This window comes from Gigantopelta aegis, chromosome 10 (assembly GCF_016097555.1).
Source record: "Gigantopelta aegis isolate Gae_Host chromosome 10, Gae_host_genome, whole genome shotgun sequence".
Taxonomy (NCBI): domain Eukaryota; kingdom Metazoa; phylum Mollusca; class Gastropoda; order Neomphalida; family Peltospiridae; genus Gigantopelta; species Gigantopelta aegis.
This window is the reverse complement of record NC_054708.1, coordinates 47794058-47808438: the sequence shown is the minus strand read 5'-3', so window position 1 is coordinate 47808438 and position 14381 is coordinate 47794058. Positions and strand designations below refer to the sequence as shown.

The 14381-nt window shown below is 39.1% G+C and overlaps 1 protein-coding gene across 1 annotated transcript; it reads left to right on the top strand.

Annotated features, from left to right (window-relative positions):
• Nucleotides 1–119: 119 nt before the first annotated feature.
• LOC121384721 lies at nucleotides 120–13814 on the top strand. The gene is made up of 2 exons (XM_041515241.1): nucleotides 120–671; nucleotides 10149–13814. Exons 1-2 carry the CDS (start codon nucleotides 305–307, stop codon nucleotides 11726–11728), a joined length of 1947 nt encoding a protein of 648 aa, XP_041371175.1. The 5' UTR covers nucleotides 120–304; the 3' UTR covers nucleotides 11729–13814.
• The last annotated feature ends 567 nt before the right edge of the window (nucleotides 13815–14381 follow it).

Below are 14381 nucleotides of genomic sequence, written 5' to 3'. Positions count from 1 at the left end.
TATAAATTTACCATCGTAATCATCGAAAAGTCCCGTTGGATGCCGAATGATGACAAATCGTGGTCGGAATCTATTTATAAATCGCCACTGACGTCAGCTGTTTACTTCCTGAAGAAATAGACATGCCCAAGCAAGTTTGTAAAAATGTCATGTGTTAGCATGCACAAGAGGTTTGAAGAAAATGATTTTGCTGCAGTTAGAAAGGTTCACTTTAGCGTGTTTTACTGACTGTGCTCAGTAGTTTGGTTAGTACCCTGTAGTGCGCTGTTTTAAAAAATTAACATTTTCATCAGCGGAAAACAGCATGGCTTGTGATGAAAGTAGGACACGCCACCGTGTTGACACAGATAATACGGATTTTAAAAACAGTGGACATTCATCTTTGGAATTATCAAAAACTGACAACTGTGACCAGACTGCCTTGGATTTGAGTTTTGTGCACCGTGAAGTCGATACATGTTGTAACAGAGTCGAAACGTACGTGTTTTTTGACACGGAAACAACCGGACTGCAAGATGCGGGTCACCAGCCGAAAATTACGGAATTCTGTCTTTTGGCAATTCAGAGAGAAGAACTGCAACCAAGTTGTGGGCAACCGAGAGTAGCGAACAAGCTAACGGTGTGCCTGAATCCCCAGCAAGTTATCACGCCGTCAGCAAGCATGATAACAGGTAATTAAAATAGTTAGATATGTTCAAAACATTACCGTAGATAATCTTATAAACGCGCACATACGCCTACGGTTATTAAGTTTGTTTTGTTTAACGACACCACCAGAGCACATTAATTTATTAATCATCGGCTGTTGGATTTCAAACATTTGGTAATCTTAGAGACGAAACCCGCTACATTTTCCATTAATAGCATGGGATCCTTTATATGCAGCATCCCAGACAGGGATCGATCCCAGACCGACCATGTATCAAGTGGGCGCTTTACTAGTTCATCAAGATAAACGTTGATCGCATACTACCATTTTACCACTGGGCCCAGGGATCACAGAGAGAGAAAGATAGATAGATGGATAACGAGAGACAGAAAGAGGCAGATACCTACATATGTACATACATACACATGTATGTATACTAACATACTAGTATACATACATACACACACACACACACACACACACACACACACACACACATACATACACACAGACACACATACATATACACACACATACGTACATATATATATATATATATATATATCTATATATACTCACGAAAAAAAGTTGCTGTGCATCTTTAAAATGTCAGTGAGACTTATATTTTTAAAATTTAAAAATATTGTGTTTCACATAGATGTGATCCTCTCCTGCCTTCTGAACCTGATGTACGGTCTACACAATGCTTGGTGCATCGTCAGTCATGATGTAACAGAACAACGTATTGATCTACGGTTGTGGTCGTACTTTGTCATTACCTAATTGGTTGTGCATATTTCTTCCACTGATTGGCCTTAACTCAAATATGTATTGGGATGTTAAACTTGGAATTTCCAAATGATTCCATATGTGTACCCGCTTGATATTGACGATTTGTTAACTTGACATCACGCGTCGACTCCCTAAATATGGAAGATCCCTAGTATCCCCTAAACTGTCGAGAACATCTCCGCAGACACTGCTTAGTTTTCTAATGAACACCAAAATTACTAGCAACAATGTTTGTGCCATTCTATCCTCAATCATACCCATCGTTCTTAGACGTTCATTTTCTTGGAGGCGTGGCATCACACTGATGACGATTAGACCCCCAAGAAAAATATTTTTTTGAGTGATGAGAATCCATAGAATAGTTTTAGAGTCCAATGATAAGAAAAATGACGTCAAACAGGAGCACATGACCAAGAATGCTAGTAATGAAACTTGTGATCACACAGCATGAATAGCTAGTGCAATTGACAGGACACCACTGGAATATCGAAGGGAGTGGTTACACGTTCATATACTGAAAGTTTTTAGAACCAGATTTCAAGTAAATTATTCTATATGCAATTATTTGGTGCACATGAACTATTTTCCGCGAGTATATATATATATATATACATACATACATACAGCTCAGAATGTATCGTGGCAAGTGTGCCATAGGTTCGAGTCCCAGCAACGGCATGGGACAATTTGTGAGGCCAGAAAGCATTTAATTATCCCCTGTGCCAGTGCGTTAATATCTATTTTTGTAATAGTCAACCTCGACATACATACAATATATAGATATTCATACATCAATACATCCACACACACACACACACAAACAGTCGGACACACACGCACACACACATACACAGACACACACAGACAAACAAACACACACATATGTATACATACATACATAACACAACACAACATAATTACTTACATGCTGAGTTTGCTGCCATTGTTAAGGTGTTATGGACTAACAGTGCCTTTTTAACAATTAAAATAACATATTAAATACATATTTTTGTTTTCAGTGTTTAGTGTACTAATGTCTGTACATGCTCAACCTTCATTTTATTTCATAGTAGAATTATTTTAATTTTTTGAACACTCGAAATTAATAATTATTGAGAGGTTAATTACTAGTAATACTACAGACATTAGGACCATCAGAAACACATTGAATATACAGACATTGGTATTCTAAATGAAATTGTAATTTGTTGTTAAAAATGCATTGTTATTGGAGGCAATGGCTCACTTAGGGCAGCCGCAGTCTATTTAAATAAAAGTGTTACTACGGTAATAAAACAAATTTTAATATATACTCTTCAAAAAAAAGAAACGCAAAAGGGTACAAATGGGTTATAACTCCGATTTTATGTTTCCTACCGGTTCATGCTTTGTGAATATAAGGTCATTGCATGTCCCAAACACATTCCCACGGTTACATTCGATAAAACGCAGCTACTGTACAATAAAGTTCCAAAATGTGAATATTCGCAAAAACGCAGCCACGTGCAAACCATGTCACCACTGCACGTGCGTTGTCTGCACGTGCAACATGAACACCGACAGTATAAAAGTGCAGGGTGTTCGCTTGCCTGGCCTCTGTATCTGGCCGACAGTTGACAATCCAGGACATGCCACGTCTCAGTGAACCGCAGAGAAACAATGCCATCGGCCGACTAGACGCAGGCGAATCCAGAACGGCCGTTGCCAGGGCATTCCATGTGTCCCCAAGCACCATCTCCAGACTGTGGGACCATTACCAGCAACATGGATCAACACGTGACCTCCCTAGATCCGGTCGACCACGGGTCACTACCCCCGGGCAGGACCGCTACATCCGGGTACGCCACCTTCGGGAACGATTGACTACTGCCACCTCCACAGCTGCAGCAATACCAGGTTTGCGCAGGATATCCGACCAGACCGTACGGAACCGCCTACGCGAGGTAGGAATTCGTGCCAGACGTCCAGTTCGAGGTGTCATCTTAAGACCACAACACCGTCGACTCCGACTGCAGTGGTGCCAGATTCATCGACAATGGCCTCAACTGCGATGGAGACAGGTGTGGTTCAGTGACGAGTCCCGATTTCTGCTCCGACGTCATGATGGAAGATGTCGCGTGTATAGGCGTCGTGGTGAACGTTATGCGGCAAACTGCGTGCAGGAAGTGGACAGATTCGGCGGGGGTAGTGTCATGGTGTGGGCAGCCATCTCACACACTGGCAGAACTGACCTGGTCCACGTGCAGGGCAACCTGAATGCACAGGGCTACATTGACCAGATCCTCCGGCCACACATCGTTCCAGTTATGGCCAACGCCGACGCAGTGTTCCAACATGACAACGCCAGGCCTCACACAGCACGTCTCACAACGGCTTTCCTACAGAACAACAACATTAATGTCCTTCCTTGGCCATCGATATCACCGGATTTGAACCCAATTGAGAATCTATGGGACGAGTTGGACCGACGCCTCCGACAGCGACAACCACAGCCCCAGACCCAGCCCGAGCTGGCAGCAGCCTTGCAGGCCGAGTCGGCCACCATCCCCCGGGACGTCATCCGTACTCTGGTTGCTTCAATGGGCAGGCGGTGCCAGGCAGTTGTCAACACACGCGGAGGCCACACCCGGTATTGACTCCAGATGACCTTGACCTTGGTGGTGTGTCCTATCACTTACTCACAATGGACTAGAGTGAATTGTGAACAATCCTGCAACATTTGGTAATTATCGGACTCACCATTCAATAAATAAATGAATTCTCCAAATGTTACGACAATGTGGTTTTGCGTTTCTTCTTTTGAAGAGTATACAAAACACGACCTAATCCACAGAAATATATATCGCTACTCCGCAAATAGTAAATTTCGAAACGGAATAGTAAAACAATTCTTCCAACATTCCGTCATGAAAGTGAAAATAAAGCACGGAATACCGAAAATCACCTGCGACTATTCCGCTTACGCTTTTTCTTCTGCTACATTTTTCTGCAGAACAAATCCTCGCGCTACTAAGACTTTTCTCATGCACTTACCGGTACAAAATAAACGTCTTTTTGATCGAGACTAATGTTTGGAGTGAGTTTGTTTGTAATTCCAGCTAGTACGCAGTAATGCATAGACTGGTATATAAACAATTGTTCGTTACGCAATGTTGTACAGGGCGACGTAGCACAGTCAGAAAAACTAGTGGTACATTAATAATTGAATGGATAGTACATTTTAAGACGGAATAGTGTTTTTTGAAATTCACTATTCCTTTGGGATAGTGGTAAAAAAAGAAGATGATTTTATATATATCAGGGGTTCCCCCAGGGCCGTTAGGTGTAGCGGCCCGATAGCCTTGGTCCGTAAAGTAAGCGCTTTGACGGCGTGGTAGCGGCTTAAATCAATTGCCGCTACGCCTTGATTTGAAGTGCTTTAGAAAAACAATTATCGATATGTATGTATGTATGCCCACAAATGACTGTCAGGTCAGATGTCGGGAATTAACATGCTTGTATCAATTTAATGTTCAAGCGCGCTCGTTTCGAGCACAATTTCTGACTAGAGCCAGACACTGTACTCGGAACGAGAGGGGTGGGGGAGTGTTTAAAAAAAACCCAAAAAATTAATAAAAGTTAAAAACGTTTATACAGATTATTAGCTAAAATACTTAATTGATGGTTAAATAAATTTTATTTACAAAGAAGTTAAAAGGGTTTAAGCAAAGGGTTAAAAAAAGGTTTCTACAGATGATTACATAAAAAGTAGAATATTGACAATAACGTATGTCTGGTTAATCTGGTATTTATGTCGGAGAAGAGTAGAAGGGAAGGTCCGCCCCATTTTAAATTCATTTCCCTAGGCCCTCCCATCCACCAGACCTTCGTTTTTGAAAAACCCAGGAGTGCTAAAAATCGCACTCCTCAAAATGCTTACGAGGGGAGTAGAAATGACACTCCTCAAAATGCAGAGGAGAGGAAAATCGCACTACTCAAAATAATCAGAATTAGAGGTAAGAGACCGAGAGGAATTGCACCCATGAATATGATTAAGTTTGAGGAGTAATGATTTCTAAATTAAATATCTTAAGAGTTAATGTTTTGTGTTTTCAAAATAAATATCTTAATTTAACTAATATGATAGTTGTTCTCAAAGATGAAGGAATGGGCCATTGCAGTCTTTCACAAGAAAAAGAAATACCACGAACACAACATTTATCGATCTTTTATATAGTATATGCATATTATGTTGCATTAAAATTCTGAATCATGATAATCTGTTGACTATTTATGAATAAAGAATTGAAACTGATTTGTTTGTGTTTATTCTGTTTTATTTAAAACAAGTACAATAATTTTAATCTTCATCGCAGAATGATATGATTTCTCCATGGACACAAACCTGTGAACTGAATGTGAATTGGCATTGTAACAACTATGGTATTGTTATTAAGAATTCTAACTGTAAAATATCTAATAAAAGTTTAAACACTCACAAAAATAATGTCAGTAGGCCTATTTGTAAATCATTTAAACTAAAAAGAAATTAAAAGTGTAACAACCACATGGCACAGGGTTATCACATTTATCATGATATCATAATATACGTCATGTACCTTCAAAGTCTCTACTTAAAAATGATAATAATAATGTCATAACAGAGATAATGTCAACATCTATTGTTTTCTACCCAAATATATCTTACTACAATTTTTATAAATATAAATTTTTAGAAACAGGATTAACTTTAATTATCGATGTACTGTAGGTAACACGTCATTTATTATACTACTAACTCTAATCATAACAACCCATAAAAAAAACCAAAAAAACCCCAACATAACCACCCAAATTGGAATTACTGACTTGAAATTAAATCGGTGTATGTTTGTTTCAGGGTCCCGTCAACCGATCACATGTACTAGAAATCTGACTCTACCAAGGGCAATGTCCTTTGCTTTAAATCACGTGGCAGTATCGTGAAACAGAAAGTAGAAATGTCTACGAGTACATCGCTATGTTATTAACGAAAACAAAACCTACTTTACTAAATTACGTTTTTGTTTGTATACGCGTTTACTATGATATCAACATGTATAAACATTATACATTATACAGTAAACATTATATATATATATATATATATATATATATATATATATATATATATATATATTGGACAACGCGCCTATTATTTTTCCTGTACGTGATCAAAACGACGACAGTATAAATAAATTTCGCGATCATTACGTGCATTGTACGAAATTAAACAAACAAAACCGACGAGAACTTAATAAGAAGTGAACTCCTAGCTGATTGGCTCAGTGTAAAGATAACCAACCAATCGTGTTTCAATATGTAAAAAGTATTCTAGGAAGTTCACAAATTGTGAAGAGAATGGAAAGATTTGTGGCGTTGTGGATTGGATTCAATAAACAATTAAAATGGCGGGGTTAAAAAAACAAACAACACAAGCGTGATTTGTTCAATTTAGGGGCGCGTTATTTCGCGCCCGTCAAATTGAGTTGACGGGGTACACGGGCGTGATGGCGCTCGCGCCCGTCAAAAACGAAGGTCTGGTGGACTCCACCATAATAATTCATAATCATAATGTAAATGTTAGAAATTGGAGATTGATTAATGATATCATTTCCATATTAACCATATCATGAGCCCACGTAAAACTATGTGATTGGGGCTGTGACTGTCACCTAACTTTAAACATAACCGCCCCAACTAGCATCCATTTAAAACAATGAGAAGGAAAAAACATATATATATATATATATATATATATATAAATATTATGATTACAATAAATTATCACAAGTACGAGCGGGGCAGCCGACTACCTGTTGCTTAGACTTAGACTTAGATACGGTTTTAACATGCTCATATACCTCTATAGTTTCGAACACGCCTACCCCAAGTCCGGCCTCCGATAAGATCGGTGGTCTGACTCGGGGCAGGAAAAACCTAACTACTATAACAATTTAGAAATTTAATGCCAAAATAATAAATAAAAAGATGCCAACATTCATAATTTTTGACTGCGTCCTTAATACATATATAACCCTATTCTATACTAATAATAAAAATTTAATTTGACGCAATTTTAGATGGGGAAGTATAAAAATATATAATTTACCTATATAATAGAATTATTTAGTCCCCAGAGGTAAGGAGGAAGGGTAAGGGGGTAGGCCCAGCCCACAGAAAAGTTATATTAAATTTATTATTAATTAAAAATGATTACCAATCGTAATTCGGGCATTGGTGTGAGGAGGGGGGGGGGGGGGGGGGGGGGGGGGATGGGAGGCCGGAACTTTCACTAATCCTCAGGCCAAACCGCCTACGCCCTATGGCCCCAAAGAAACCTAACCACCGGCATCAGAACGCCCCCCTCCCCACCACACACACACACACACACACGCACACGCACGCACACACACACACACACACACACACACACACTACCTGTTGCAAACAACTTGTGTACCAGTATATCAAGCACACCTAATCACTATGACAGGTAAAACACTTCCTAAATACCTAACAATGGACCAGATTGGTGTTTGGTAATTTTACATCTACTGTGAGCGCTAATCCGTCAGGAAGGCGCTTATGCGTAACGGGATTCCCGTGCCGAGCATTCATTTCAACTTATTTTCGTGCTTATATCCAATTAAGGTTCAAGCACGCTGTCATGGGCACACACCTCAGCTATCTGGGCTGTCTGTCCAGGACAGTGGATTAGTTGTTAGTTGGTTAGTGGTTAGTGAGAGAGAAGAGGGTGTAGTGGCCTTACACCTACCCATTGAGCCCTTAAGAACTCGCTCTGGGTTGGAGCCGGTACCGGTCTGCGAACCCTGTACCTACCAGCCTGTAGTCCGATGGCTTAACCACTGCGCCACCGAGGCCGGTTCGTGCCGAGCAATCAATTGCAAGCTTCAAGGCCGATCAAAGAAGATGCCCATTGACAGAATCAACTGTACTATTGAACTAAATAAACGATAGGTGAAGCATTTTTTAAAAGTACAGTTAAGTTGGCAATCAGTAATTTCTATCGTAACACCCCCCCCCCCCCCCCCCCCAACTGCAGTTTCGGTTATTTCCTTTGTCTTTGTTAATTTTGTACCTATGGTCCAGAGCGCGCATGCAGATCGCGATCGCGGGAAATGAACATGCAGTATTTATACAAATTGCAGTTAAACGTACACTGAATTAGTTTACAATAATCATATTTGTTAGATAATGTAAGATATATATATATTTGTAAAACTGTGAGGTGACATTTAATAAGTTAGCTGGATTTTAAAACGACCGTAAATTTTAATTTTAGTAAGTTGTTTTGTTTTTATTTGTTTTTGGGTTTTTTGATAAATGGAATATACTATTTAACACGACGCTGAAATCAACAGCAACAACATGGCACAAATTATGAAATTGTTGGGGGTGGGCATATATATATATATATATATATATATATATATATATATATATATATATATATCTTTGTCACTTAACATAGAAGTAGCAATATACATGGGGGCCGTGTATATGAGGGATGGCTATCAATACGGCGGTGTTTTTGTTTTGTTTTTGTTGTTGTTGTTATTGTTATTATTATTAATTTTTTTTTTTTTTTGGGGGGGTGAGGATGGGGGAGATCAGTGTAAGGGCACCACATTCAGTCTAAACTTTCCCGTATTAAGCATGGATTATGTCTAGTATTTTAAATAAATTGAATCTTACGAATTAAGTCAGGTTAGTGAACATCTAAACTCGTGTCTAGCCTACAGTCTAGGCTGTGTAATCTTGACTCTTCTGGTGTTTGTAATCTGGAAAAATGCTTAGTATGATGTTCTTTGAGGACGTCTGTGGGATGGTGCATATAAAAGATCCCTTGCCAATAATGAAAGAAATTAGCGGGTTTCCTCTCTGAGACTAAATGTCAAACTACCAAATATTTGACATCCAACAGCTGATGATTAATAGGTACCGACCTCGGTGGCGTTGTGGTTAAGCCATCGAACATAAGGCTGGTAGGTACATGGTTAGCAGCCCGGTACCGGCTCCCACCCAGAGCGAGTTTTAACGACTCAGTGGGTAGGTGTAAGGCCACTACACCTTCTCTCTCACTAACCACTAACAATTAACAACTAGCCCACTGTCCTGGTCAGACAGCCCATACCATGCTTGAACCTTAATTGGATAAAGCACGAAATGAAGTGAAATGAAAATGATTAATAGATCAATGTGCTCTAGCGATGTCATTAAACAGAACAAACTTTAACGTTCTTTGAGGACTGTTATTTTTGCATGTCTGCTTAAAGCGAGTATTATTAATAAACAAACTTGTTAGTTAAATAAACAAAAGTAAAATACTAAAATCGTTAAAATATATGGTAAATTAAAGTACAGGTATTTGTTTCTACTCAAATACTGTCATGTCTTATAGTTATGACGTGGAGACTTTGTGAATACAAATTTATGCTTAACTAAAACTGTGCCAAGAATGATAGAACCTATCTGATCTAGCAGTCACTGTACAATCTGACACATTTCATCATCCCTTCCTTTTTGCCGTGTAGACAATGTCCAAGGTAAATTGTATTTGTTATTATTAATGAATTATATAAACAGTTATGGGGACTGTAACTTTGAGTATTTCACACCCATTACTATGTTGTTTTATGACCTTTTGCATTTTGAATTTTTTCAGGTATGTTCAACGATCATTTGGCAAGCCAAACACCCTTCACTTCAGAAATGGCTAAGATGGTGACGTCGTTTTTAGAACGTCTTCCGTCTCCCGTGTGCCTTATAGCTCACAACGGAAACCATTTCGACTACCCATTGCTTCGTTCAGAGTTGAAGCAAGCCAACGAGTCGCTACCGGGACGTCTACTATGTGCGGACTCCTTGGAGTGCTTTCGAGAGATGACATCAGGAAAGATTGCTGCCGAAATGGCAAGGGATGCCGCTAATATGAGACAAGACTCCGAGCAGACGCCGTCAAAGAGAACAGCCATCAGTGATGTCCTGCCTGTTGGTGCCAAAAAACCGAGAAAAAATCCCAGCATGCAGGATATTTTGTACTCGGATGTAAACAAAGAGGCGGCCACCAGACGGTTGGACTTCGAGTCGGTGGAGGAGGTGGAATCACGCAATTCCAGAGACGGCGATAATACCACATTGCCAAAACATGCAGATGCTGAGACCGGTGTGGCAGAAAGACATTCTGCTAAAGAACCCATTAGCAACAGAATTCCTATAAAACAAGGCACGTCCGTTGTAAAGAAACTGACTTTCACTGATGATGTAAATCATTCTGTAGACTGTAGTAACTTAATGGAAGACCAGGATCATATTGACACAAATAAAACGATGGGCTCAAGTTGTGTATATGTTTCTAAACGTTGTGAATCTCGCGACTTGGTTACTAGCACTCATCACGACTGTACATTCCCTGTCAATTTGCCAACACCAGATAGTTCACCCGGTACTACAAGTCCAATTGTTGGTCAAACAGCAGCTGTTGTTGGAACACCATCACAAGATGGTGGTGTAACGCAGCGGTCAACAGAATGTCAAAAAGCAGTTGTCCATCGAGATCAAAGTTCTTTTGATAAAAGTAGTGAGAAACCTATGCCAAGCGATTCCAAAGATAACCTACGTCATAAAGTGGATTTTGAAGCCGACATTGACTTCGCTGTGGAGTGTGTAGAAAACAGTAGCACGTTTCGTGAACATGTTTCATACAAAGCGGAGGTGCAGTCCACAAGTGATGTTGTTAATGATCGTCCTCAGAGTAGTTCAGAACAGCGAGATGGGATCGTTCGTCGACCCGAGACGGCGTTGATTAAAGAACCAAAGTGCGACACAACGACCCCCAGTTCAGACAATAGCACCTCGAATCCGGACATGAGTACGATTCCTCCTCTCCCCGTGACCAAGTACTCGCCCTTCATCAACATCTCGCCCACGACGAGCGCCCAGATGAGGAACGAGAACCAGCAGAAGAGCGAGGAGGTCGTCCACAACAGACGGACGTCGCCCACGACGTCGAAGGCGTCGACGACGACGACGGAGTCGAGTCCCGCGAAGACGTTCCCCACGCGACTGTCGTTCAAGCTGCAGGAGATCTACCGACGATGTTACGGTCAGCTTCCGCCTGCATCACATAACGCCGAGGACGACTGCGTGACGTTGCTCAAGGTCGTTATGAAGCACTCGCCGCAGTTCCTCGACTGGGTGGATAAACACGCAGTGCTCTTCAACACAATCAGTCCCATGTATTAAACATGTACGATAATCTTAGACTCTTATTGTTCGGATGCCTTATTCAAACAGGGCCGAATTTACAAAGCCTTTTTATGTCTTACTCGCGTGTAACTACGTGTATACATACATTTACAATGCTTAAACACATGCGTTTAAGAAAGACGGGGGTCGTACATTCGGCCCTAGTGTTTTGAAGATGTTCAGTATATATACATTTTGACACCTCGTATGCAAAATTGAAATTAGAACGTGCCCTTCTTGAATTTAGACCTTCTGCGAGTAAAGACTGGACCAATACGCCTGAAACATTTTGAAATGCATATAGATGGGTAGTGATATTACTGGATGATAGTTTCGTTTATAATATATTTTTTATAGTTTAATGCATGGAATTGCTATTCAAAGACGGGATTTTTACAAAAGTAGACCATTCCTGTTCCTGTTGATCGTGCCTTGAGGTAGAAGTAAAGGGTACAGGTCTCTCGTATATGTTTCTGCCTCTCTCCCCCCCCCCCCCCCCCTCAAATAATACACACATTTTAGTGTAGTTTTTATCTAGTCGATACACTGATTCAAGAACTCGGTGTTAAATTGTCTTGTCAAAATTTAGAAAATTGAAATCAAAACAAATCATGCTAGTAAACTATTATATTTTACTGCATCTAATAATGGTTTGAGTTGGAGGTGAACACTGTTATCGAGTGCCTTTTTAATTCTTCTTTTTTCTTATTGTTTTCTTTGTTATTCATTATTATATTGTGAATCACTACATCCCACCTGTTATCACACATTCTTGTATTAATTTTGTGTTCGGTTTTTTGTGTGCAATATCCATTAATGTCTAGAAGAATTTTTTTTTATATCAAAAACAAGTTAAGGCCACAAAAGCCAATTTTATAAATGTCAGGTATGTCTGCATTTATTTTTAAAGATTTTTTAATAATAATAATAATAATAAACCACCCTCACCATATTAATTTGTCTGCTGAAATGGTTAAACGTCAGTTATCGCTTTAAGAAGCCCCATCAAATATATTTTTTAAAATACATATACATGTATGCTTATGTAGTACAAATGCATATTATAATTTGCTTTCATAGATGTTTTAAAAATCATATTTTGGTTTAAACATTCTTCCATTTGAGAGTTAAATAATCGAGAGTTAAATAAATAAAATTCTTCTATTATATAATTAATTAATATAACGAAACGAACTCGGAGACTAATGAAATAAAGTATTTCTTCAACATTTACACATTATTTTAGCATTAGTCTTTTAATACGTTTCTGTACATAAAGTTATAAACTATATTTGATGGTAATATTTCTATTTGTTTTGATACATGTATTAGATGTTAGACGTGTGTATATATATGTATATATATTATTTATTTATTGTCGTTTTGTTACATATGCAAAGTTTATAGCTGTTTGCTACAAAATACTAACAAGAAATTGCAGTAAGTGGCATTATGATAATGTATATAACTATATGTGTTATTTTATTTTGATAAATACATGTATATTAAAGAATCTTTTTTCTTCTAAATTTGAAAAAATATAAGATGTTTTTTTTTTTTTTTTTTTTTTTCAATTTTGATAAATTTATATATGGGTGGGTTGTTTTTGCTTAAAGTTTAATTTAGATACACGCAAGTCTTTTTTTTTTAATTTTGATAAAAAAAAATTCTTCTTCTTCTTGTTCTTTAAATTTTGATAAATATGTCATTTTCCGATTTCGATCTATCGTATCATGATACATTATACTGCTTTAATTCTGTAGTGTTGTGTAATATTAGAGGTATGTACAATCTAACAATTACGTTTATAATGATTATGTATTAATGACGTTTTTGTTGTAATTGGCCCCTCCTCTGGACTTTGAATGTGTTAACATTTTATTGTTATGATTTGGTATACAGTGCTAGTTATTAGCTGCAGAGGCTCAACAGTCGCAGTTAACTCAGAAGTGACGCAACCGGCCTTGGTGGCGCAGTGGTTCAGCCATCAGACTACAGCCTGATAGGTACAGGGTTCGCAGCCCGGTACCGGCTCCAATCCAGAGCGAGTTCTTAAGGGCTTAATGGGTAGGTGTAGAACAACTAACCCACTGTCCTGGACAGACAGCCCAGATAGCTGAGGTGTGTGCCCAGGACAGCGTGCTTGAACCTTAATTGGATATAAGCACGAAAATAAGTTAAAATGAAATAATAAAGAAGTGACGCAAGATGAATGTACTGTTGGTATCAGGGGCTAGAACTATTGGTATCAGGAGCTAGAACTATTGGTATCAGGGGCTAGAACTATTGGTATCAGGAGCTAGAACTATTGGTATCAGGAGCTAGAACTATTGGTATCAGGAGCTAGAACTATTGGTATCAGGAGCTAGAACTATTGGTATCAGGAGCTAGAACTATTGGTATCAGGAGCTAGAACTATTGGTATCAGGGGCTAGAACTATTGGTATCAGGGGCTAGACATAGCCCAGTGGTAAAGCGCTCGCCTGATGCACGGTCGGTCTAGAATTGATCCCTGTCGGTGGCTCATTGGACTATTTCTCGTTCCAGCCAATGCACCACGACTGGTATATCAACGGCCGTGGTATGTGCTATCCTGACTGGGACGATGCATATAAAATATCCCCTGCTATTAATGGAAAAATGTTGCGAG